Source organism: Dermacentor silvarum, chromosome 7, assembly GCF_013339745.2.
Source record: "Dermacentor silvarum isolate Dsil-2018 chromosome 7, BIME_Dsil_1.4, whole genome shotgun sequence".
In the NCBI taxonomy this organism is placed as follows: domain Eukaryota; kingdom Metazoa; phylum Arthropoda; class Arachnida; order Ixodida; family Ixodidae; genus Dermacentor; species Dermacentor silvarum.
In genome coordinates, this window is record NC_051160.1 from 180,085,783 (window position 1) to 180,112,121 (window position 26,339).

The 26,339-nt window shown below is 50.3% G+C and overlaps 2 protein-coding genes across 3 annotated transcripts in view; one reads left to right on the forward strand and one right to left on the reverse strand.

Annotated features, from left to right (window-relative positions):
- Positions 1-26,339, reverse strand: part of LOC119458739 (dimethyladenosine transferase 2, mitochondrial-like) — a 307,446-nt gene that overhangs the window by 247,838 nt on the left and 33,269 nt on the right. For both annotated transcript variants that reach the window (XM_037720603.2, XM_049671408.1), the window contains exon 3: positions 10,724-10,890. In XM_037720603.2, coding sequence (XP_037576531.2) covers positions 10,724-10,890 — 167 coding nt within the window. The remainder of the gene's footprint in view (positions 1-10,723; positions 10,891-26,339) is intronic.
- The window catches only part of LOC125947269 (uncharacterized), a 280,283-nt gene that overhangs the window by 8,804 nt on the left and 245,140 nt on the right, over positions 1-26,339 (forward strand). The window contains exon 2 of the mRNA XM_049671686.1: positions 25,693-25,775. The gene's annotated coding sequence lies outside the window, so the exon portion shown is untranslated. The remainder of the gene's footprint in view (positions 1-25,692; positions 25,776-26,339) is intronic.

Consider the following 26,339-nt stretch of genomic DNA (forward strand, 5'->3'; position numbering starts at 1 on the left):
TGCATGCTTAGAAGAAGTATTCAAGCTCTTAGACTGGGAAGGATTAGGAGTGAGGATCGATGGCGAATATCTCAGCAACCTTCGGTTTGCAGATGACATTGTCCTATTGAGCAACAATGGAGAGGAATTACAACAAATGATTGAGGACCTTCATCGAGAAAGTGCAAGAATTGGGTTGAAGATGAATATGCAGAAGACAAAGATAATGTTCAATAGCCTGGCAAGGGAACAATAATTCAGGATCGCCAGTCAGCCTCTAGAATCTGTAAAGGAATATGTTTATCTAGGTCAATTACTCACGGGGGCCCTGATCATGAGAAAGAAATTTACAGAAGAATAAAATTGGGTTGGAGTGCATACGGCAGGCATTGCCAAATCCTGACTGGGAGCTTACCACTGTCGTTGAAAAGAAAAGTGTACAATCATTGCATTCTACCGGTGCTAACATACGGGGCAGAAACTTGGAGGTTAACAAAGAAGCTCGAGAACAAGTTAAGGACCGCACAAAGAGCAATGGAACGAAAAATCTTAGGAGTAACGTTAAGAGACAGGAAGAGAGCGGTGTGGATCAGAGAACAAACGGGGGTAGACGATATTCTAGTTGACATTAAGCGGAAGAAATGGAGCTGGGCAGGCCATGTAATGCGTAGGATGGATAACCGGTGGACCATTAGGGTTACAGAATGGATACCAAGAGAAGGGAAGCGCAGTCAAGGACGGCAGAAAGTCAGGTGGGATGATGAGGTTAGGAAATTCGCAGGCGCAAGTTGGAATACGCTAGCGCAAGGCAGGGGTAATTGGAGATCGCAGGGAGAGGCCTTCATCCTGCAGTGGACATAAATATAGGCTGATGATGATGATGATGATGACTCGGAGGAATCCAAAGCCAAACTAGGGCACCGGTCGCGAAAGTAGTGAGAGATCGGTCGGTGTCGTGCCTGAGCTTCTGGTGACCTTGGTCCTCGGTTGTCAATGAACGGGCCAATTGGCGACAATCTTCGGCGTACTTGGCGACATCAGAAATTGCAGTGTACTCAGATGAGTCAGGCGTGTAGGGAAGCATAGTGTCCAGCGTGCATGATGGCTCACGTCCGTACAAGAGAAAGAACGGCGAGAATCCTGTAGTGGCGTGCGTAGCAGTGTTGTACGCATATGTGACGAATGGAAGGATGGTGTCCCAATTGGTCTGGTCTGACGCCGTGTACATCGTCAGCATATCCCCCAGAGTGCGATTAAATCGCTCAGTGAGGCCATTAGTTTGCGGATGATATGCACTTGTCATGCGATGAACAATGTTACACTGAACGAGCAAGGATTCAATAGCACCAGAATGGAAAACACGTCCCCTGTCGCTTAAAAGTTCACGGGGAGCACCGTGGCACAGTACGAAGTTGCTTAAGATGAAAAACGCAACTTCTCTTGCTGTGGCTGTTGGCAAAGCTGCAGTCTCGGCGTAACGCGTGAGGTGGTCCACGCCGACAATTATCCACCTATTCCCAGAGGTGGTCGAGGGAAGCTGGCCGTACACCGACGCGGTCGAATGGACGGGCAGGGCAAGCGAGAGGCTGAAGTGTACCGGCCGGGCGTTGAGGTGGAGTCTTGCGCCGCTGACAGGCAGTGCAAGCACGTATGTACTTGCACACAAATGCATACCTGCCGCACCAGTAGAATCGCTGCCGCAGGCGATTGTAGGTCTTGAGAACGCCGGCGTGAGCGCTTTGTGGGTCAGTGTGGAAAGCAGCGCATATGTCCGTGCGCATGTGGCGAGGTACAACTAGAAGCCACCTCCGGCCATCAGACGCGTAATTCCGGCGATAAAAGAGATCGTCGCGAATAGTGAAATGGGCGGCTTGGCGACGTAGTGTTCTTGAGGCGGGATAAGTGGATGGGTCAGTGAGAAAGTCAAGGAGTTGACAAATCCACGCATCCTTGCGTTGCTCCGACGACATGTCTGCAAAGTCAATAGGCAACAAGGGAGCCGAAGAGGCTGACGGAGAAGCCGTGTCAGACGCTAGTGGCGAGCGGGACAGTGCATCAGCGTCCGAGTGTTTGCGGCCGGATCGGTACACAACACGGATGTCGTAATCTTGCAGGCGAAGCACCCAACGACCGAGGCGTCCTGAGCGATCTTTCAGCGACGAGAGCCAGCATAGAGCATGATGGTCCGTGACGATGTCGAAAGGACGGCCATAAAGGTACGGACGAAACTTAGCCAAAGCCCAAATTATGGCGAGGCACTCTTTCTCGGTGACAGAATAATTACACTCGGCTTTCTTGAGCGTTCGACTCGCGTAGGCAACAACGTATTCTTGGTATCCTGGTGTTTTTTGAACCAATACCGCACCAAGGCCAACACCGCTGGCGTCAGTATGGATCTCCGTAGGCGCATTAGGGTCAAAGTGACGAAGTATTGGTGGCGACCTTAGTAAGCACCGTAGCGTTCGAAAATATTCGTCGCATTCTGGTGACCAAGCAGACAGGCCGTTAGAGGCGGTCAGAAGGTTGGTAAGAGGCGCAATGATGGTAGCAAAGTCGCGCACAAATTGAAGAAAATACGAGCACAGCCTGTGGGGTCTCACATGTGCTCTTGGGACAAAGGAACGACACATAGTAGTGCAGACAATCAAAAGGGCATTTATTGCACCTTTCATATACTAATACACACTAGCCGAATTACAACCAATTGAACATTCACACGGGCGCGCGACAAATCAAGGAAGTCAGACTCACCGCGACCCGATAGCGAGCGAATACGTTCGCCCCATGCTATGACACCATCGCCTAGTCGTTCACGTGTACAGTCACGCGAACGGTGGCGCGCTCGAACGATCGATCCGTGTTCGTCCATACCGGTGTCCTGCTCTTAGCCTCGCGCGACGGTCGCGCGAAGCGGGCCGGCGCACGCGCGAAGCGTCCGTGCGTGTTGGCCGCCGATCCCAAGCCAAAGAGAGAGCGCCTCCGACCTTTTTCTCCCAAGTGACCTCGCCCATCGGTGGCGTTAGCATCGCGACACTAGCGCCATCTCCCGCAACGCGCCGCAACCACCGCCGGGCTTAGCCACGCAGAGAAGCCGGACTACAGGAGACATGCGGGGAAAACAACATCAGGGGACGCGTGAGAGTCGCGCATCCCCACATCCCCCCAACCTTAAATCACTACACATACGCCGGCGAAACATGTCACAAGGCCTATCAACGCGCGCGTCGCGAACAAAAGTTAGTACATGCGACAGTGGCGCCGCCGAGTAAATGTCCACGCGTTATCCACAACGTGCGAGCCGACATTGACTCTGGGGTTCACCGCTGGCGTCCGTTGGTCACAGCACCACGTCTGCAGATTCGATGGCACGACTCCAGCCCAGGACTCCGGAAACGGCGACGCAGAAGTCTGCACGAGCAAGCGTCGCTCGCGCCCTGCTGACGAGAGCCGCAGTAGCCGTTGGTGACTGCCGGCTCTTTTCCCAGCCGCCGAGGGTTGCGAGCCGGACATTGGCGGCCGCCGAAGTCGCTGCGCCGAATTGACCACAGGCATCTCCAAAGCCTGGGGTAGCTGGATTGTAGTCCGGGGCAGCAGCGCTGACGATGTGCAGGTGACAGCAAACAGGGTGACTCCGTGGGTGACTCCGTGAGCAGCAGCGTTGCCTTGGTGCCGATCATCGCGTCATCCGGGACAAGAGACCGGCGTACGACGAGACTGTTGCTGCCCGTGTCGCGTAGTACCGATACCGTTTTTCCATACACTTCTCCTGGCAAAACAGGTAAGTTGTAGAGTCCCGTCGGTTGATTTGGAGACACTTCTGTCGCGTCTTCCCTGTCAAACTTAGGCTCTTCTTTCTTGCAATGAACTTCGACAGGTGAAGAAAGACAAGCCGATGCTTCTTTTGCATTGCCCCCTTTTCGTTTGCAGGACTGGACGTCATGTCCCGTTTTTCGGCAGTACCCGCAATAGGGCTGGTTGACCCTTACGCGGCAATCTGATGCTTTGTGTCCTGATTTTCCACAAACAAAACATTTTATGCTCGACCTCACAGTTTGACCAGCGTCCTTTTCTTTGCTTTCATCTTGTTTCTCCCGGAAAACAAGCAAGTTGCTTTGTCGCTGGGCTTCCATGAAGTGGTCAGCCGCTTCTGCGATTTTCTCAACCGTCTGACAGTTCCGCTCACGAAGAAACAGTGAAAGACGACTATGGCAATTATTCAAAAGCTGTTCAGCGACTATTAAGTCCCGAACCGCGTCAAAAGATTTCCCCTGGACACTCATCTCTACCCATCTGTCGAAAAAACTGAAAAGCCTAGTAGCGTACTGCTTAGCAGTCTCATTATCGTAGGGCTTACTCCGACGAAATTTTTCTCGATAGCCTTCGGCAGTACAACGAAAGCGCTGGAGCAATGCCATTTTGACCTTGTCATAGTCCATCGGCTCCTCAGGCGACAAGCGGCCAAACACTTTCAATGCTTCCCCATCCAGACACAAACTCAGTGCCGTGGCCCATTTCTCTTTAGGCCATTCCTGCCCATTGGCGACACGCTCAAATCTCTTTAGATAAGCGTCTAAGTCGTCTCGATTCTCATTAAACACAGGAATTAAGTTGTGAGGGTTCACAAAAGATGAGCGACTTCTTTCCGATTCGCGGCTAGGAGTTGCCAATTCTGTGCCACCTCCTGCCTCGGCTAACTTAAGGCGTAGCTCCAGTGCCCTCTGTTCAAGCTCTAAACGCTGCTTGGTTGCCTCGCGCTCCGCGAGCCGTTCCTCACGTGCTTTGGCAGCCTCCTCCTGCGCCCTGTCGGCTTTCTCATCTACCCACTTTCGCAACTCCGCGCCCTGCAGACCCATACGCTCGCCCAACGCCGTAAGCTCTGACAAACTCATCTCGATGACTACACGGTAATGATAACTGGAAGAAATGGCTTTGTCTTGTCCTGTCCTAGCGGACGCCAATTTTGTGATGTCAGGTTCTTCGGGAGTGAATTGTTACACTGAGGCAGAGCCTCCGTTCAGGAAAGACAAAGCCATTTTCTTTTTCAAAACAAACTTAATATTCAAAGCAAGGAAAGGGAGGAAAAGAAAAGAACACTAAACAGAACACAGAAAGTACATAAAAACCAAAAGTACAATTAACCCCGTTAGTCCACGCGAGAAGAGTCTCAATCAAAACAAATAAACAAAAATCATCGAGTCTTAGTTACTCGGGCACTTGCGTTGACGGCGTGCACTAGCACTTGCGTTGACGGCAGTAGTGACGTGGCGGGCAGTGGCATGCGAGGGACGCGGACGCACGGTAGAGCCAACCCGGACGTCCGAGTCCAAGGTTGTCGGAGTCGAAGACCGACCAAGTCCGACCGCTGTAGCTGAGCGGCGCCCGTACCGGTTCCCTGGTTCGCGGCTTCGCCCTGGCGCCTCTCGCCAGCGTCGTTCCAGGCCTCTGGTCACCCCCAGGTGACCTCTGCTCTCCGCACGGCAGCTCAGGACCAGCAACAGGAACGCCAACCGGAACAGGCACGCCAGCAGGAACAGCAACAGGAACGCCCACCGGAACAGGTACGCCAGCAAGAACAGCAAGAGGAGCAGGAACGCCAGCAGGAACACGAACGCCGGCAGCAGCAGCTGCCGCAGGAATAACCGGGCCTTACGCTCGGTGGATCTCTCCAGGGACAACCGGGGCCATGCTGGTTCTGTTGAGGCTCTCGGGTTCGGGTCTGGACCCCGACGACACCGACCTCGACACCAGCGATCCTTGCACCCCGTCTCCGAGCGATCTCTCTTCGAGCGTCCCAGTCTCTTCTTCCTCCTCGTTCCTCGTACCACAGCCTGTGGTTTCGTGTCGACCACTGATTGGTCGATTCTCTTTCTCCCTCGTCTGGTCACTCGTGCCACCGCCCGCCAACATCGTCGTCTTTGTCGGCGACTCGATGGTGTTTGATTGGAGCAGACGCTCCTACGCAGTGCGTTGACGCTGTCTACTCACTCATGACACTCCGCTCACGCTGTGTACACTCAACGCACTCGACAAACACTAAAGTAGTGCAAGGGAGAGGAATTCGGCATACGCATCGCCCACGTGGTACGATGTTCAATTCGGCTAGCGAAATTTCGGATGGCATTTCAGATGCTAAGTTCACGTGAACAAAGCTTGCTTCCTTGAGTCGAACGAGTAATTTCAATTCGTGCGAGGCGAACTAATGAGGGAAGCAATGTGCGACATCTCAACACCACGGTCCACCAGGTTGTGTCCCTCAACGTGCGACAGGCAGCTTTGTTAAGCCTTAGGCCTAATGCGTCGCTACTTTGACAACAACCGGCATCCAAAAAAAAAAAAAACCAAAATGGGCACAAGAACAGGCAGCCGCGAGGAGACGTTAGCTCTGTGAGGTGGTCCTATTCCGCTCGGTGCACACAGCATCCGAGTTGACGGCGCCCACCGTCCCAGACGGTGTCGGAGCGCCCGGTGCCAGGCCGCAATACCAGTCAGCCCGTAGCGGCACCCGTGGCCCGCGGCCACCCGGCTCCCTGAGCCTCGACTTCCGAAGTCAAAGATATAGAAGAAGCTATTTACATAAGAAATTCGGACCACCCACGAGGCTTCCGTACTCACTCGCTTCAGGCTTGCCAATGCTCTGCGGGCGCTAGGCCTCGCTCTCCCAGGATGCAGACCACGTGGCTCTCGTACCGACGAGTGTACTTCAAAACACTCGCGAAAAGGCTTAGCATGTTGAAAAGTTCAAACACGCTACAGCAACCGTCGCCTCGCTCAAGAAAGCACACCGCCGACACTAGCGATCAAAATCTACGCTAGGACTACGCTTCGGTTGAAACATCTCGAACCGAGCAAAACTTAAAATTATCGTCCGATGCCCCAAGAGCCCCACGTTGGGCGCCAGATGTGGGGTCTCACATGTGCTCTTGGGACAAAGGAACGACACATAGTAGTGCAGACAATCAAAAGGGCATTTATTGCACCTTTCATATACTAATACACACTAGCCGAATTACAACCAATTGAACATTCACACGGGCGCGCGACAAATCAAGGAAGTCAGACTCACCGCGACCCGATAGCGAGCGAATACGTTCGCCCCATGCTATGACACCATCGCCTAGTCGTTCACGTGTACAGTCACGCGAACGGTGGCGCGCTCGAACGATCGATCCGTGTTCGTCCATACCGGTGTCCTGCTCTTAGCCTCGCGCGACGGTCGCGCGAAGCGGGCCGGCGCACGCGCGAAGCGTCCGTGCGTGTTGGCCGCCGATCCCAAGCCAAAGAGAGAGCGCCTCTGACCTTTTTCTCCCAAGTGACCTCGCCCATCGGTGGCGTTAGCATCGCAACACTAGCGCCATCTCCCGCAACGCGCCGCAACCACCGCCGGGCTTAGCCACGCAGAGAAGCCGGACTACAGGAGACATGCGGGGAAAACAACATCAGGGGACGCGTGAGAGTCGCGCATCCCCACAAGCCCAATGAAACTTCTAAGTGTTTTCAAGGAATTGGGCTTGGGATTGGCGCGTAGCGCTGCAGCGTTTGGCATCGTTGATCGTGACGGCATTCTGAACTCGAAGCACCTGTTTACTTGCAATGTTCAAAAAATATCTGAGGTGGTTTAGGGGCCCTTTAAAGGGCCCCTAAACCACCCAGAGGTCGAAATTTAGTTGTGGTGTTGTAGTTGGGCATGAGTTTACAACAAACACGTAGCCACAAGAATTTTTCGAAATGGCGCCGTAATAGCAGAGTTACCTGCGTTTTATGATCGAAACAGGACCCTCGCTTGTTTCACTCTTTCCTTCGCTACTCTCCTCGTCAGCCGGTCTCTCCTCCTAGCGGAGTGCTCCTCCAAATGTCACGTGACATACGTCATCGCCAACTCGCTTCTCAAAACACTGTCCACTTCTGGTTAAGGCACGTCCTTTAAAGACCGCACAACCATTTCATTTGGGGGCAGTATCAGGCCCCCACGAGGTCCACAGGCTGGCCTCGCAATTAAAGAGGCCTTCCCGCTGGTACCGCCATCTGCAAATATTCGATTCGTTGACATCGAGCCGCGGAACCGTGGCAGAATTTTCCACCTCCTCAGCCATCAAAATTGCTTGTCTCTCGAAGCGGGCCTCATACCGAACGTGCTGCATTGCCATAACGTCGCAAATGAACAGAGTCGAAGTGTGAAAGGCCACAGGTTATTGCAGCATAGTAACCGTAGCATCAGTCACAAGCACAGCAAAAATGGCGTCAATTCCAACAAAAAACAATGACTTCGGTCAACTCGTCTATGGACTGGAGCGAGACGTACGGACGTCAAGATACAAGTTGTCAACGTAACATTAAAAACAGTGGGATTTAGAATATTTTCCATATGGTCAATTGCGTCGTTATTCGACTGTAACACGAGGACCGAGTTCAAGCAGCGAAAATTATGAGAAAAAAAAAAAAGAAACTCGTGCTACAATTGAGTAAATACGGAATACAGTACAAGAAGCCCTTCAAATTCTTGCAAAGGTGTGCACATGTCCTGTAAATGTTTCCTGTTACATTTAATAAAATAAATGAGAACTTATTTGCTGTTCTTTTAACAGTTCACCACTAGTGCGGTGCTGAATGGTAGAGCATCCGCCTCATATGCAGGAGGTACTGCATTCGAATCAAGGTGTCGCCGGAAACCATCCACTTTTGCTCATGGGTAGTAATGTACTACGACCTGGTGCTTGGTGGCTTATACGGCAGAAAAAGTGAAAGCTGGGCAAGTTGGTAATTATTCATGGTAATTGTAGCTACACAAGGAACGAAGCGCTTGCTTGTAAACTGCCAGTGTCCTTGTACCATGTTTATATGCGTTTTCATCACAAAAGGGGGCCCTAAAGAGAAGGTGCCCCTTCTCCCAGCACAGCTTTGGTGAAATAGCTGAGCCTATCTGGGCCACCATGGTCGAATGGGTCGGGTTGCTGTGCTGAGGTGTGTGGGGTTCCAAACCAACTGTCGGACCAACTTTGCTCACTGAGTATGTGGCAATGTGTACATATTGCTACGAGGCACTGCTGTAGCGAACGATCGCGACAGGACCGACGAAGACAACGATCACCGATAGTCGCGCGCACAGGCTTCGTCTTGTACCCCTGTCTTCTGCCCGTCGTATGTGTCGTGCAAATATATTTCCAAGCGTCTTTTCTCCCCTAACATTTTGGTGGAGGTGCGGGTTTTTTGAATATCGAAACGGGTTCATGTAGCGGACGCTCCTTCGGTGCATCTACAATGCCAGTTCGAGGCGGGGACGAGAATGCTTCGCGCAGGTCTCCAACTGTGCCTCGACCGACTGCCGCCAACCGCCCCGTCGTCTTCACACAAATGTGTTACCCGGGTACCTTTTCCGGCTCCGACCACACCAACGTCCAAGACTGGCTTCGCCTGTACGAATGGGTGAGCACTAGCAACAACTGGGGCCCGACTCTGATGCTAGCGAACATCGTATTTTACTTGACGGGCACGGCACAAGTGTGCAGGAACGGGAAATTACGAGCTGGGAGGTACGTAAGCAAAAGCTTGTCGATCTGTTCGGCAAGCCCGTCGGAAACCGTCGTGCTGTGCAGAAAGAACTTGCATGCCGAGCTCAGACTTGCAGCGAGTCCCGTGTGATGTACATACATTCAGGATGTGCTGTCGCAAAGTCGACGACCAGATGCCAGAAGCGGAAAAGGTTGCACATATCCTCACAGGTATCGCGGATGATGCGTTTACACTCGTGGTTTTTAAGAACTCGTCCACAGTGCAAGACATGATCAATGAATGCCGACGCTACCCGTATGTGCCGCTTTTCAAGGACCGCCGACATATGTAGATGCATGACTCTTCACTTTGACGCTGACTTAGAGCACGCGGTACGTGCCACTCGGTCTGTCTTCATTGAACCTCTTTGATGCCACTGGGTATGTGCCACTGGGAATGACCAAAAAGATGCCGAGTGGAAGTGAACCCACATTACAAGGGTTCCTCAAACACATGAGCAGGATGCCCCACAAATGCACTAGGTATGTGCACACCAATGCTTTAGCGAGCTCCGCCATGAATGCATGTGCTGCTTTTCAATGAACCTGTTGCCAACTTGGGTCAGTTGCCACTGGGTGTGCGGCAAGCGACGGCATAATCCTTAGGATTTATGCGCAAACTTGTTGGCAGTGCCACTAGACGGCGCAGCGTGTCTAGAAAGAAACCCCGCAAGATGCACGCACCGGCAAGCCATGGATTTTGGAGGCCACACACAGGCTTCGTGGTGGTGGCACTAGGTGGCAACAAGTGTTCGTAGGGAAGCGCCAAACGGGAGTCCCGTTGCAGCCTCATACATAACCTGTTTCGATAGTGGCAATGTGCTGTGTCGCTATAATGATTTGATGCTAAATGCATTACAATCATCGTGGGATGGGTTTTTGTTTTTTTAAAGCTGAACCAGTCTCAACTCGACTAGTTTACTGCCAACTCCGTTCTGGGGGAGTGGCCAAGAATGGGCACATGCAGTGCTGAAGTTGTTTATTTGGTACCAGTGACCCAAGTTGTCTGCTAAGCCAAACAGTGGCCATCAGCAAGTTGTCTACTGAGGAACGTATGCCCACGTAATCTGCTCGGCAAGACTGCAACTGGCACACCAACCAAGAAACTGGTGGCTCAAGCTAGTAGACAACTTAGGTCACATGCGAGATTCTCCAAAGTGGCTAAAGGCTACTTTTAGGGTTAGCCCCCCTTCACCCACCCGGAGCTGTGGCAGGAAGCATTCGCGGTGCTCAAACAGGCGCAGGCGTGATGTCAAGCGGTGCCCCTCAACCAGGCGTCGGCTCAGCAGGCCAGGCCCTGCGTTGGCCTCCAACACCAGCGGCGGGCAGCCACCAGGCCAGTGGGCCAGCTGCTCCTCCAGCATCTCTGCACACGCATGCACAACAGGGTGGGAAGAAGGGGAAAAACTGCATCTGTACCAGTAATGCCAGTTACGTAAGCTACAGTTCACCCATGACACTCATGCAAAATATTTTTCAACTCACTATGTTGAATAAAAAACAATTGCACAATTGATAGTTAGAACCACTGCACTTGGCCAATCATTATTTGCATGGTTAAGGTGGGAGGCTACACACCCAAAAGTGTTTTTAAACCAGAAGCCAGGATTGAAAAAACTTGCTGAACTAGCATGTCTTAACTTACCCAACCACTATTTAAAGTGCAGAAAATGGTTCATTTTATTCTTCGGCAGGTAATTTTCGTCGTAAAATGTGTTAAAGTGGTAGTCGAGCAGCAATGATAACTAATGAAGTTCTGAATTGAGTAAAGCTTTAGTATTTATAGTAGTCAAGAATTCGACGAAAGTTCGTCTGGTCAGGTAACATGATGAGGAAGAAGATGCGGTCACTGACCAAGTCAAAGTAATACACAGAGACGTTTCGGGACCCGTACGGGTTCCTTGTTCACACTAAGCAGGCAAGAGCCGTAAGTCGCTTTTTATACTAAAATGTGACGTAATGAGCAGGTGTAGCTGGCAGGGAGATTGCCATCTGTCCTGTTGATAGTGTCCTCCGTGGTCTGATTAAACACTGATTCTAATAGTAGTCTTGTGGCCGGATTCTTCTCCTTGGCTATTATAGTGGCGTTATCCCAATTGATGCAGTGACCGTGATTATCGGCGTGCTCTGCCAGTGCGTTCGACGCTTTCTTGTTGTTGCAGACGTCCCTCCGATGTTCCTTTAATCTTCTGGTCAAGTTGCCAGTTTCGCCGATGTAACTGCAGCTGCAGTCTGCGCATGGTATCTTGTAGACAACACCAGGGTAGCTCTTGCTGTCTAATCGATCTTTCACGTTAACAAGCTGATTTCTCAGTTTATTGGAGGGCATGTGTGCAACGCGAAGGTCATACCTTGAAAAGATACGGCTTAGAGCTTCGCTGACCCCAGGAACATATGGAACGCCGGCGCGTCTTCGGAACGACTTGCCCTGGGATGGCCTGGGATGGAGGACACGATCTTCATTAGTCTTAATAAATTTCTTTGGGTACCCGTTCGTCATTAATTCGCGATGGATTGTCTGAAGTTCCTTCCTGATTTCGTCGTCACTTGAACAGATGCGTGTTGCCCGCGTCACCAGAGAAGAAACAACGGATTGCTTGTGACAAGCTGGGTGGCACGAATTAAAATTTAGGTAGTGTCCGGTATGCGTCGCTTTCCTGTGCACAGCAAACGAGAGCTTATTTCCGGTTCGGCCCACCTGGACGTCGAGGAAGGGAAGGCTGCTGTCGCACTCGTATTCTGCGGTAAACTGTATTGCTGCCTCTATCGAGTTGAGAACACGCAGGAGCCGTGGGGCATCATTCTTATTTAGGATGCAGTCGTCCACGTAGCGGACGAATATCTTGGGCGCGGGAGCGAAGTCGGCAAGGGCCTTCTGTTCAACTAGCTCCATGACCAAATTGGCCGTAGTAACGGAGATGGAAGCCCCCATGGCAGTTCCGTGGATCTGCTTATAACACTGCTTGCGGTAGGTGAAATACGTGTTGCTTAGGCAAAATTCTAACAGCTCGCAGACGTCCTGTACCTCCAAAGGTGTGCGCTCTGCGAGCGTTTCGTCCACCAGCAGGACCTTCGTGCACGCCGCTACGGCCAAGTCGACAGGCACGGAAGTGAAGAGCGCTCTGACGTCGAAGGATACCATCACGTCTTCTTCATCCAGGGAAATGTTGCGCACTTTTCCCACGAAAGCTGACGAATTGGCAATGTGCGTTGCTGTTTTTCCGGCAAGTGGGCCCAACACTTGGTGTAGGTAACCCGAAAGTCGGTGCAGCGGCGACCTTGTGAAGTCGACGATGGGCCGTAGCGGAACGCCTGGCTTGTGTACTTTGGGCAGGCCGTAAATTGCAGGTGCAGACCCATTGGTACACAGGAGGCGATAGTAAAGGTGCTTGTGCTGCGGCGGCACGAACTTAAAAATATTGGAGAGTAGCTTCTGCAATTTCGTTTGAAGGCTTGCCGTGGGATCTTTTTGTATGGTTACGTAAGTATCCCCGTCCAAAAGCAAATCCGTCATCTTCTGATCGTACTCACTTCTGTTGAGTATTACGACGGCATTTCCCTTGTCCGCAGGAAGTATGGCAATGGAGAGGTTGTTTCGGAGGCCCTTGACAACGTCTTTCTCAGCCGGTGAAGGCCGGGCTTGAGGGTCGCGTGTCCGCCACTTGGACAGAACACCGATAGCGCGGGTACGAGCTTCGTCTCTTACTTCGGAAGGAAGCTGTGCGACGGCTCGCTCCACGGCGCAGACCATTCTCGTCGGGTTGGGTGAGGCACCAGAATTGAAGTTCAATCCCTTGCGTAGAACGGCAGCTTCAGAAGCAGTAAGCTTGTACGAGCACAAGTTGAGAACGGCAGCTTTAGTTTGGGCGGGCTGCTGCGGCCTGAGTGCGTCCAATTTGCTTTCTTGCGACTGTCTGCAATTGCGTTCCCTTAGCGTCGCCATGAAATTGGCGTGAAGCTGTACGTCGGGGAAGTCCGTAGCAATGACGTGTTCGAGCTGACGCCTTGCGAAAGAAGTCTCGGTTTCCAATTTCTTGATTTTCTGTCGGCTTTCTTGAGTGCGTGCTGACACTAATTTCTTCTCGGCTTGTCGGATTATCTTGTGGCCCCACGCTGACGCTACCGGTGTCTTCAAGCGTAGACTTTTTGGAACAAGGCCTTCCACTTTGCAGGTCCGGTTGAAGGACAAATGGCACTTGAAGGCGGCTATTCTCGACGTAAGCGACACAAACTGGCGAATCTTCGTTACGACGTCTTGTCCGTAGTTATTTCTGTATGATATGTAGTCAAGAATTCGACGAAAGTTCGTCTGGTCAGGTAACATGATGAGGAAGAAGATGCGGTCACTGACCAAGTCAAAGTAATACACAGAGACGTTTCGGGACCCGTACGGGTTCCTTGTTCACACTAAGCAGGCAAGAGCCATAAGTCGCTTTTTATACTAAAATGTGACGTAATGAGCGGGTGTAGCTGGCAGGGAGATTGCCATCTGTCCTGTTGATAGTGTCCTCCGTGGTCTGAATAAACACTGATTCTAATAGTAGTCTTGTGGCCGGATTCTTCTCCTTGGCTATTCCTTGGCCAGTCTAAAGAACAGCCTTACTCTAAACAAGGCAAATATGTCTCTGAGTGAAATGTAATGCATCTGATTAACTACAGAAATACTGCAAGTAGAAAATTGTACTTTCAGGTACAAGGCACTATAAAAGTTGTTGCAGGGCGAGTTGGTTCACACTTCGTCCTTGTTTGAATCTTGCGCAGTATATTTGTTATCCTGAAAGACACTATAAGCAGCCAATAAATTAAAATGCGAACATATGATATGGGCGAGCACAGCTGGCTACCGAGTCCCACGATCATTGTGGCACAAAACTGCACCCACATGTAAAACATCACAGCTCACAGCACAACATCACAACAAAAAAAAAACGGAATGCAATACAGTCTATGTTTGATTTTTCGGACTCCCTAGAGCCCGTGAAATCGACCGAAAAATCGGGCAGTCCCAAACATTGAATGCATGCCTTTTACTGCCGCTAAGGGCTCAAATCGCCGCAGGCACGTCAGAAAAAGCTCCGAAGGCCTGCCAATACACTTATGAGGCATATCGGTGCCTGTACTGCGACAGGAGACAGCGGGTGCAAGTGTGTGTAATTAAGGAATGCATACTGTGTGCCGTGACAATTGCTCCTTCCCACTCTTGTTATGCTTCACCGCAACACTTTGCATATGCTTCACAGCAACATTGCTCTATCGAGACGAAGCTGAGTTTCGGGTATCGGCATTATACAACGCGCCGTGCTTTTCGAGCTAAAGCCAATCGTGAGAATTACAAATGCGGAGTGGATGCCATTGCTGACAGCGGCAAATTATTTCAATGAAGAACACGGCACCGAGCAGCAAGAAGCTTGGCAGCTAACGTCGAAGCAGCTAGGCCTAGCGTTGCCGCGGTGGTGGCTACGGCTGCCAGCAGATCTGTGTGCGAGAGCGCCGGTTCGAGGCGGTGAGATAATCAAAATGGCGATGATCAAAGCCGTTTTGGACCTGCGGTCACGGCACGAAGTCCGGAAAATCGGATGGCGAGGGGTTCTTGCGTCAGAAATTTGAGACGTTCTTATACGCATTGACTCCATGAGGTGGTGCCGCGAATCAGTCCGAATTATCAGGCATGTCGGACACAGAAGCACCGCTTAGGAGCAGTTCGGGCGCAAAAATTCGTTTTGGAGCAGGATGGCACAGGGAAAGTTGATTGGCGCAGCGTGGCACAAATGGCGCAGCACTTCCACTCCTGTAACGTGCCCAATGCCACAATCACTTTCTTTTTAGGCACCCCTCCCCCGCTTAAGTTTTCTTTTTATGATAGGACACACCCTTGACAACTTACAGGGAGCTGAAAAAACCGTATTGATGTCATATCTACTGGCTACATTCCGTAAACCATGTGACAACTTGTGCACATAAAGCACCACAGCAAAACTGTTTTTCTTATTGGTTTTTAGCAGTACTCTTGACCCATTTTGAAAGCTCTTCACAGGTTTGTGATAACAAATGAGCTGGATAGACAGCCTATCTAGTTATTGCAAAAAACTTTGTTGCATACTGTGTGGACATGACTTAGCGATAGCAGACCTAAGAGCTGAGTAAACTATCCCATTTTACAAATTTGGATTGGCAAGAAAAATCTAGTGTTTTTTTTTGCCCTTGGTGAATAGCACCAACAGACATGTTCCCGTTGGAACGTTAAGGCATAGATCTAAAAACTGTAATGCATTATTCTGGATAAGCTCAAGCGTGAAACCCAGAACCCCACCACATCCCTTAAACATGCTTAAAATACTGGTAGCTTTTTTGGTGTAGTTATCGTTTGAACAAAACACAAGTTAATCATCTACGTATCATAAGGTACGTACTGTCAATTCCTTTAGATTCTTCTGTAGCTTTCTATTATCGGGACTTAGGTACAGCTTACTCAAAACCGGTGCGACTTCTGAGCCAATGCAAACTCCTGATTTTTGTACATACATAGAACTACCCCTTTTCATCATAGTACAGTAGAACCCCGCTGTTACGTTCCCGGGTGCTGCGTTTTCCCGCCTGTTACGTCGTTTTTGGCCAGTCCCGGCACAGCTCACAGCTCACAGCATTGGTAACCCGCTGTTACGTCACAACTGTGGTACCGTTCCCGCATCATACGTTGCGAACTGCCACCCCGCACCGGCTCGAGCAGCCATTTTGACTTTTCATGTCGCTTGGCTTGGTTGCTTGACGATGTCATTGGGCGCCCAAAGTGCCGGGGTCGACACTTATGACGTATTTTTGGTTTCCGCCAGCAAAATTATGGCTCTTGAGATATGTATTTGCTATCTAAAGATGGTGTCTATGACGTGTTGTGGCCCTAAAATTGGTTTTGGCTTATAGATGTTCCGTATAAAGTCCAAGGGCGATAACGCCGTCGCCGCACACCGTATGCTGTATGTGCGAGTGAAAGCGTGCGAGGGGAGCCGACGACCGCGTCTAAATCTCGCGCGCGAAAGAAAGAAAAGCAGGGACGAAGCACGCCTTCTTCGTTGCGCTCGAGGCATCGGCGAGGGAGCGAGGGGGGAGAGATAGGGGGCAGCGTTGTGCTCTTAACTGCGCGGCGGCGCACGATCGCGAGGGCCGTATCTTGAAAGCAATCTGCGTTGGGGGCAGAGTCTACACAGTGTAGGTGCAACGGCGGCTCGTAGCTTTGTGTGCTGTGTGTTCTCGGCGCTCAGTTTATGTTGAAGTGATATACAACAGCACGAAGGTCACTTTGCTTGCTTCAGCAGCGGCGCTTAAATTCTTCACGCCAGCGTTTGGCAGCGCGTGTCCGCGCTCATCGAGTGTGATGTGTTCATGTTTGCCTGTGGGCGCTGACACCATGCTTGTTAATATAGTTAATAAGCGAATATTTACAAGTTTACACAGACGATAAAACTGCTATTCTTACGTTGTATAGCTGTCTACTAATTTGCTCTCGCAATTGATACTTCGGCTATCGGGCGAAACAACGAATTTTTTTTCATACGTAAGAATGAAAATATTGTGTGCAGTTCAACTACTACTCCCATTTCTCTATTTTTTCTGTTTCCCGGCTCGTACGTTTTTTTTCTTTTTCACGGTCCCGTGAAAAACGTATCAGCGGGGTTCTACTGTATTATCAAGGTAAAACAACAAAAGTTCCCAAAAAGATTCCAAAGGCAACCAGAACGGTGTAAACCTGAGCTCATCATTGAAGAGCGTCACCGCCTCTTTAATACTACACATAAGTTCCTTTTGAGGAAGCGAATAAAAAAGATCTTCTACATCTACACCGACTGCCAAGCATTTTTCTGGATTATTTTTGGTTAAGAACACTACAATATCTTCAAAATGTCTTATCAGGAAAGGGTCTTCAAGGCTAACTGAAGACAGCACATTATGTAAAAAGGTTGACACAATGTACTGCCACGTTCCCTTTTCAGAAATAATGGCTCTAAAAGGTACACCAGGCTTATGTGTCTTAGCGCTGAAAAATATGTCAAGGTGTAATCCTTTGGATTTTTTACCCCCGACGCGAGGCGCTCAAGACCTAATCGCGGTCAAGCACCTAATCACGGTTTTCTTAACTTTATTTACGTTGTCCTTTTTTGAAACAAAATTCTCGTCGATAGCATTTTGAGTTTTTTGGGTGTACACATCTTCAGGAACCAACCAGATCTCCGCGGTAACCAACCTTAGCCGATGTTCCATGAAAAGATCATCCGATGTATCGGCGCATTGGACTAAGAGGTCGTGCCAGATGGCATTACACAATGACAGCGGCGCCACTCGCGACCTGATGTAGTTCATGTTGTGTGCCTTAAGCTCTTCCTCTACCATCAATAATGAACACTGGGACTTTGTGAGTCTTTTTTTTTTCTTTACTACATGTGCCCTCATATTTGTAGCATAGAGAAACAAATTCAACAAGGATGGGCATAGAGCCCAGCGGCAGAACGGATGGTGAGAACACCACACTTAGGGTTTCAGTGTTGGGCGCATGGGTTTTGAAGGGTACCCGCTACACCGGCTGCACGGAGAATTTGTTCTTGCTTTACTTCTCACCCACGCGCTGTCTTTGTGAGGAATCTTAAGCCTTCATCGAAGCCGTCCTCTGTGCAACTTCATTAGGTAGATGAAGACGCATTGTAAAATGAGGAAACCTTTATTTTGCTCGAAAAAACGCTCATTTCAGGCTTTTTGTGCATTATTCCATTGTTGTGGCACCAGCAGTAGTTCCCGTTGAAGCTCCGATAGACAGCATCACCTGAAAAAATTACGAGCATGTGTGACTTTGGTATTTAAACCTTATAGGAAAGCTGCGTGTAGAGGCAAAATGTGCAAAAGTAGTGAATGGACATCATTACAAACAAAGGCAATTCACTTTTACAAACATGGCGTAGAAAATACCTGACGCATGCCAAACAATACCATACATAAAATATGACAAGGACACCCAATTTCCAAGCATTCCCCAATTCCCGGGCCTTATTTCCTGCTATTTAAAAGCACACACAGGCGACTGCACAATTTCGACACAACTTGGCATGAGCCCACGCGGTGGTACGCCACTTATACAGAGGTAGCCACAACACAGGCTCCAAGCCAGACGCTCACAGAATGCCTTCGACGCACTCAAAAGGTTCATGGGAACAAAGCATGTTTCCAGTCATTCAGAAGACGGAATTTTGCAGGTACAAGTTACTGGTTTTTTAGCTCCTTTGCATTATCTATTGCACATTCTGCCTACACAAGCAACACACTCCTATGTTATCACTCCTGGCGATCGCTCGTCATGTTTTTGACAAGAGTGACTACCGAAAGAAGTTAAATGTTGTTGGGGGAGCCATAAAGAGCATCCCCAATTATGTACCAGTACGATTCAGTCCACACCGAACTAACTGCGCCACAACGGCCGAGGTGTTTTTCGTTTACTGCGTCAGAACGCCCTGTGCGGCCCCCCTCAAAAAAGAACTTCAGAAAGTACCGAAATAAGTTACAATGTTGGGGGTCAGAGAAAGCATCCCAAACATGACCCTGTAAGATTCAGCACACATCAAACTATCTGCAGCACAACAGCTGGGCCGCTTGCCACTAACTGCATCACAAAATGCAGCGCAGACTGCCACGCAGACTGTCATGCAGACTGTCAAATAAAATTTCTCACCTTGCCGTGGTCCACTAACGCAGGAGTGCTGTGTAGAAGTGCAGCAGGATGGCAAAAATAAGCCGAGAGCCCAAGAAACCAGAGCTCGATTAAATAAAAAGATGACAGACGGCTCAAAGAACATGCGAACGCTCACATGGGCGGCCGCCCTCGTTCGCTTCAGTGGTGTGTCTGGCACGTGACACAAGCACTGGCGTGTCATTGGCTTGTGATAGGTAACGCAAGAAAAATAGGTCGCAAAGTGTAACTTCTTTTATACACAACTTTTTAGTTTTAGCGGGAAAGAATAAAAAATAAATAAAACACTGTTTATTAACTCCATTTCACAATCTTTTTTTTCTAATGCTTGTGTCAGCTAACGGATGGTGTGAACACTAGTCATGATGTGCTTCCTGTTGCAAGTTTTTGCGGAATGTCCGCTCTCATTGAATTTCTTTCTCTATGTTTGCAGCACCGGGATGACGCTTTATAAGACGGAGGGCATTGACACGTGTACATACTTATCTTTTTTCCGGGAACTGCATTTCACCCGCTCACAACTTAATGTTATCGCTCAGCCCAAAATGCGCTGGCATTATTTGGAACTTACTGAAATGTTATCCCCGATTCTATCTGTTGCTAGCGTTCTCGCCGAGCCTTGTGTAATAAGATTGCATGCACGGCACAGATTGCGTAGTACTTTATGGAAGGCGCGCAGGCACCTGCAATTACACTGGGACCTTCGATGAGTCATGTATAAAAGCCAACGCGATTGCCCCGCAGATCACATTTTTGCCAATCACCGACCGTGTTCACCGCTATCGTTGTGCTTTGAACGTCACTTGCTTTTAGGGACACAAGTTCGGCCAATAAAGAATTAGTTTCGTCATTCACAGTTTTGCTACTGTGTGCCTGACCATCACTACAATGTGACAATGTGTAAACAGTCGAACCCACTTATAACGATACCAGTTTTAACAATATATCGGTTATAACAATCAAAAGCTGCTGCACCGTGAACTTTTGTATGTTTTCTATGGTGAAATAACCGGCTTTCTACAATGCCCCCATGTGGCATTATTGGTTATAACGATGAAGTCTGGCCACTGGGTGTACTCTGTAAACAAAAAAGAAAAAAAGACATTTGAGCTGTTACACGCCACCGCGCGCTGTTTTCCATCCTTCTCCACATTGCCAGCCTCGCGCACCTCTGTCCCGTTGCCCTTCCACCCCTCTGAAACCCGAATGGACCGCGCCAACTGTGCTGATAGCGCTGGGCTGGCGGAGCGCCGCAAATTTGCCATGCTAGAGCCAAAACAGTGTTATGGTCCACCGAAACAAAGCGACGGAGTTCGTGTCGCCATTGTCAACAGTGAAAATAGTACTAGAATGACGAACGCCAGGTTATTTCGTGCCTATTTGTGCATTTAAAGGCTTTTGCATTTACCGCCACACATAGCAGCACACTGGCTGCGTTCCTTCGTGACTGCATAGTTGCCCCATGATCATGTCGATAGCGGCCGCGATTTCGTCCACAGCGGTTGCGGCCAACCGTAGTTTCGTTTTGACTCGGTACACGCGGCGGCCGCGCGCCTTGATAACTGAGTAGTGCATGATCGCGTAGATAGCGACCGCGGTTTCGTCCGCAGTTGCAGCAAACGGTAGTTTCGTTTTGACTCCGTGCGTCAGCAGCGCGCCTTCAGAACTGCAAGGTCGCCGTCGATGATCGCGTCAACAGTGGCCGAGGCAAAAAATAGTTTCGTTTTTACTCAGTGCAAAGCTGTCGAGAATGAAGAGCACCGTCTACATGGCGATGGGCGGCGACCTGGTGAAAAAATAATGGGATGTGCGTGCGATAGTGAAAAGCATGTCTCAGATGAAGACGCGCGTCGCGACAGCGCTGTGAAAAGTCGCGAGGCCTTCGCCGCTGCGAGCGCTAATCAGCCACGAGATGACGAAATTGCAACTTCCGCACTGCTTTTGTGCAAAACAGAAACAGGATTCTGCTCATTCATTCAGTAAATAAAAGCGTGTTGACGTCGAAAGCATTTGTTTATTGTTTTCTTGATACCCGCGATAATTCGACACTCGGTTAATTCGGACATTTTTTCGGTTCTGTGAAATCCGAATTAACGAGGTTTTACTAAGCAGTGCCATTCTTTAACGCCGACAGCCGCGACTTGTTACACGCGATCAGAGCGTGCAGGAAGCAGAGTTAAACAGTTAAACAAGTCAACACTATCAGCAGCCAGATAGATGGAGGATGGTGGTGGGGAGGGACATCGGCCTCCCCACCATTACAGTTTTCTCACATCTTTTTTTTTTTTTTTTTCATGCAACCCGGTTAACTATTATCAGTTATAATAGAATTTTCGTGACACTTGAATATTGTTAAAAGTGGGTTCAACTGCAGTACGCATAGTATTCGTATGGTATGGTAATTTTGGCATGGTAATGGTTCCTTTTTATCCTCTCTTCATTCTTCGCATCTTTTTTTTTTTTCTTGATCTAATGGTGTTGAACCTGTCCGACATTTTATATATAAACATGCAAATGAAACGTGATACACGGAGCGCGTGGCCACCAGTGTTTGTTGCGACACTGGTGAGCTGTCGTGAGCTGGTGCATTGTTGTGAGGGGATTGGTGACGCATGGAGGCTGCATTCGGCCCACAGTCGTTCAGTCCGTGTTTCACGGTGGCGCCGCCAGAGCGCTGCAAGCCGTGGTTCCTGCACCGTGCTCACGTGGTGGCAGGAATTGACAGCGCGCATGTTTCGCAGTACTTGAATAAGTCTTCTTTCACGGCTCATGATTTTGGAGTAGGGCCAAGGTGCAGCAGGCATACTACAAGTTCACTAAAGCAGAGAAATGAATGAGCGCAGAAGGATAAATATTACCTTCTATTCCTAAAAAAAAGGCTTCCCTCGCTCATGGCTCTATGCATGCTAGATCTGCCCACATGGCTTTGACTTCCTATTATACTAGCACTTCGTGACATCGCCTCGAGCAGCCACGATGACCGCCATCCGGCAGGGCAGGCTGTTGAGCAGGCGGCCGGCGAGGTAGGTACGCGCCAGATGATTCTACTCGGCCTCCACGGCCGCCCACAGCTCGTTGACCGAGGCTCTGTGAAGCGGTCGACGAGACGTGGACCGCTTTATGGCACCCCAGAGATTTTCTATCATATTCATGTCGGCCCCTTGCGGTGGCCACTCTAGCCCCATAATGCCTCTTTGCTTCAGAAAGCCATCCGGAAAGGGCTCGTCCAGGACATGGGAAAGCAGGGTGCTGTCTGGGATATCTCTGTATGCGGCAGCATTGAACCTGCTTTCAAGACACGCCAAGGGCCCGAATCCATCCTTTGATATGGCTCCCCAGACGCTGACGCAGCAGCGTCCGCTGCTGGCCACTCGCTGAAGATTTCGATGAACACGAATTGCGAAACGGTTGTGCACAATGAAAGTGTTGGCTGAGTATGATAGAGCATTCGAATGACGGAGCACGCAAATGAGCATCAGTGTTCGATAGCGCTGCATCGATGAGGAGGTGCTCGAGCAGCTGCTCAGTGAAGGCCTGCCAAATGATGTTTTACACCGGAGAAGCAGGAAATGCTAGCCAATACGCACTTAACTGCGTCTGCTCAAATCCCTCCTTCTGTATAGGTGGCAAGGTAAATTCTCCAACGAAAGCAATGCATATGTGGAGTGACTATGAGTAGCAATACAAAGGTAGTGACTACATTGTAGATTAGAAATTAAGTGAAATCTCGATGATACGTATCTCACGGGGTCACGAAAAATATTCGTATTAGCCGAAATTCGTATCATCGAAACACAATTAAAACTAGCTAAATTAAAGAGTCGGAGGTGAACTCACTCAGGTACACGCACGTAAAAAGCATTTACAGTATAGATTACTTATAACATAACTGTTTATAGTGCAGAACTGGCTACAACGCGGCCTTTTCCGACTCCCGTTTACCCTCCCATAGAACTCCATGTATACGCATACCGCTTACAGTGCAGCCGCGTGAGACGAAATACCGGTTATAATGCGGCTTCCGCTGGAAAATTTCGCAGACAAGGGCGGTAGCGAGCACGCTTCTCAACAAGGTGCGCCCACCGACGGGAGAGGAGATCAACGAGGGCGATGCGGAGGAGGAGCATCAGACGTGGAGCACGAGTCCAAGGGCGATAATATCGTCGCCGCGCGCCGTATGTGCGAGTGAAAGCGCACGCCTTTCGCGCGGGGGACGCGCGCCTTCATGCACGGAGAGCGAATGCACAGCGGAGAGCAAACGCGACTTCCGTCACGGCCGGGCGCGCCAGTCGAGCCCAGCCCTGCTTCCATCGCGCGAAAGGCCGGGGGGAGGGGGGGGGGGGGGCGACGCTGTGCTGTGGGGCACCGAATGCGTATCTTGCAACCGGGCGCAAGGGTAACTGGTGACGCTATCTCCCACGCGAAAGGAGCAAAGCGGGAAGGCAGCGCAGGAGGGAGGGAAGGAGGAGGGGCGGCGGCTTCTACTCTGCCAACAAATGCGTTCTTGTACTTTGCGCCTGTGCCGGCTGTCGGGATTGTCGCGCACACCGTATCTTGAAAGCGATCTCCACACGGCTCTGACGTTTGTATGCGCTGTGCTTACGCTGCTCAGTTCCCGTTGAAGCGATAGACCGCACTTCCCCATGCCTGCGTGGGGAAAAGCGCAAAAGCAAGAAAAGCGCCACCACGTCAAACTCTTCGCGCCCAGTCGCGGCCTCCGCACTGTCCGGCACCGCGACCGCGCCTCCGCACCAAAAGAGAAAAGGAGAAAGCGTGTGACTGCGCGCTGTTCTCTTTCGCGGCGGTCGGTGGGGCAGCGTTTATTCGTATCAACCGACGCGGGTCGAAAATCGATTCGTAACAACCGTTCTCTAGCACGTTGCAAAGTAATGGGGCTCGGACGGGACCACAGAAAAATTCGTATCATCCGGATATTCGTATTAGCCGTGATCGTATCATCGAGATTCCACTGTACTGACTACTTCGTTGTCTCATTCTCGAGTTTAGGTGCTACAAAAATGTAGGGCAAGCGATCATACCGCGTGTTACTAGTCCTCCATATATGCTGGCACTGGTCCCATTGGGTCGTGAATCTAGACTTCTCCAACAACACAACATTACTCCAGTCCTGTGCAGTCCATGTCTTGTGCTCTTGGGCAAAGAAAATCACCACCCCTTCCACCCCGTGAAGATGATCGAACAGCGAAGCTGTGTTGTTACACCGAGTGTTACATGTGCATGTCTTGCACATGATGCAATTGAGTAAACACAAGTAAACACAGATCTACAACAGGAACTTATATTATATTGACACGTATACATGTTTATCTTTCACCGGTGGCCGCTTTCCACCGGCTAACAAATGTTAAACGTTACCGCTCGGCGCAGGACACGCCTGCATCCGAAGCTTCTCGAACGTTATTGATGCTTCTATCAGTCGTCTGTTGTCACCGACATTCATGTAATCTGATAGTATGAGCGACTCGAATTGTCTAGAACTTTCTGGAAGACACGCGAGCACCAGGGATTACTCTGGAACCTAAGCCGGCGCGTTTCGCCGCTGATCAGGGGCCGTATTCTGTAACGCTTCGGTTTTCGAAGGATTCGGTTTGCGTGCAGCGATTGGTCGCCACCTGGGTGACGCCATCGCCTCAGGGTGCGAACGCATTTTTTGATGACGTCACGCACATGTCAATCACGTGGAAACTGAATTTGTCATCTGCTACGAAGCGAAGCCGCGCGCGCTGCTTCGGTCTGATTCGAAGCGCGGTGTGCCGTGTGCAGAGCCTGTGCGTGCCGTGTGCACGGGCGAGATTGCGGCACTCGGAGCAAAATGACGGCGTGTGCGGTGCCTGTGGCGCCTGTTATCGTGCTTTAAGCGAGCCTCCGTGATAGACAGCGACAACCTCAACGTCGACAAGACGCTTTTGAGATGACAGATGAGGGATTCCGGCGACAATTCAAATTCTCAAAAGAGACAGCGCTCCGACTGTACGAGGAACTTGAGTGTGTATTTTGGCCGCAACACGAAGTTAGCGTATGACGTCCCACCTAGCGGCATAAATGGGTCAACCGAAGTAAACAAAATTCGTTAAGTCGCTCACCGCGAGTACAACTCACACACGTTTCATGATGAAAAACGTAAACCTCATCAATACCATGAACAAATTATTTTTATTTACCAAGAAGCGCTCGTAAATTGCTATATTTTTACTCGGTTTGTGACGTTCACTGCCACAAAAAGAAACCTTCGCGCCGATTGGTCTCTGTCCTTTCACTTGTTTTCATTACATCAACGGACCGCCCCAATGTGACGACACCGCCAAACCGAATCCTTCGAAAACCGAAGCGTTACAGAATACGGCCCCAGATTTCGACGATCGCCGGCTGTGTTCGCCACTATCGTTGTGCTTCGAGTGCACCTAGCTTTTGTGGGCACAGGTTCGCCCAATAATGTCCGTTTTACCATTCACAGTTTTACGACTGTTCTCTTCACTGTCACTACTACGTGACATCTGGTGGAGGTGCTAGTGTGTTCATGCAGCGAACGCCCCCGCAACGCCGCGATCCAAGCCCGAAACCGGAGGACAACACCAACGTTGCCAAGGACCAGCGAACTAGCCGTAGGCAGCAAAGACTTCTGCCGGAGTACGGACTTCTTCCCGAAAAGACCACAGCAACCGAGGCCAAGTCAACGACCATAATGGCAGCCCCAGCGTCCCCCATCCTGCTGCAACAACCTCGGGAGCCACCGACCTTCCATGGATCATCGGCTGAAGACCCTGAAACCTGGCTGGAGACATACGAGAGGACCGCGACGTTCAACAAATGGAGCGACGACGACAAGCTACGTCATGTCTATTTTTCATTGGACGACGCTGATCGGACCTGGTTTGAGAACAGAGAGACCACCCTAGTGACTTGGGACCTATTTCGTGAGAACTTCGTGAGGACCTTCACGAGTGTCGTACGAAAGGAAAGGACCGAGGTTCTCTTAGAAACCAGAGTACAATTGCCAAACGAGAACATCGTGATCTTCACGGAGGAGATGACTCGCCTCTTCCGCCACGCCAACCCCGACATGTCTG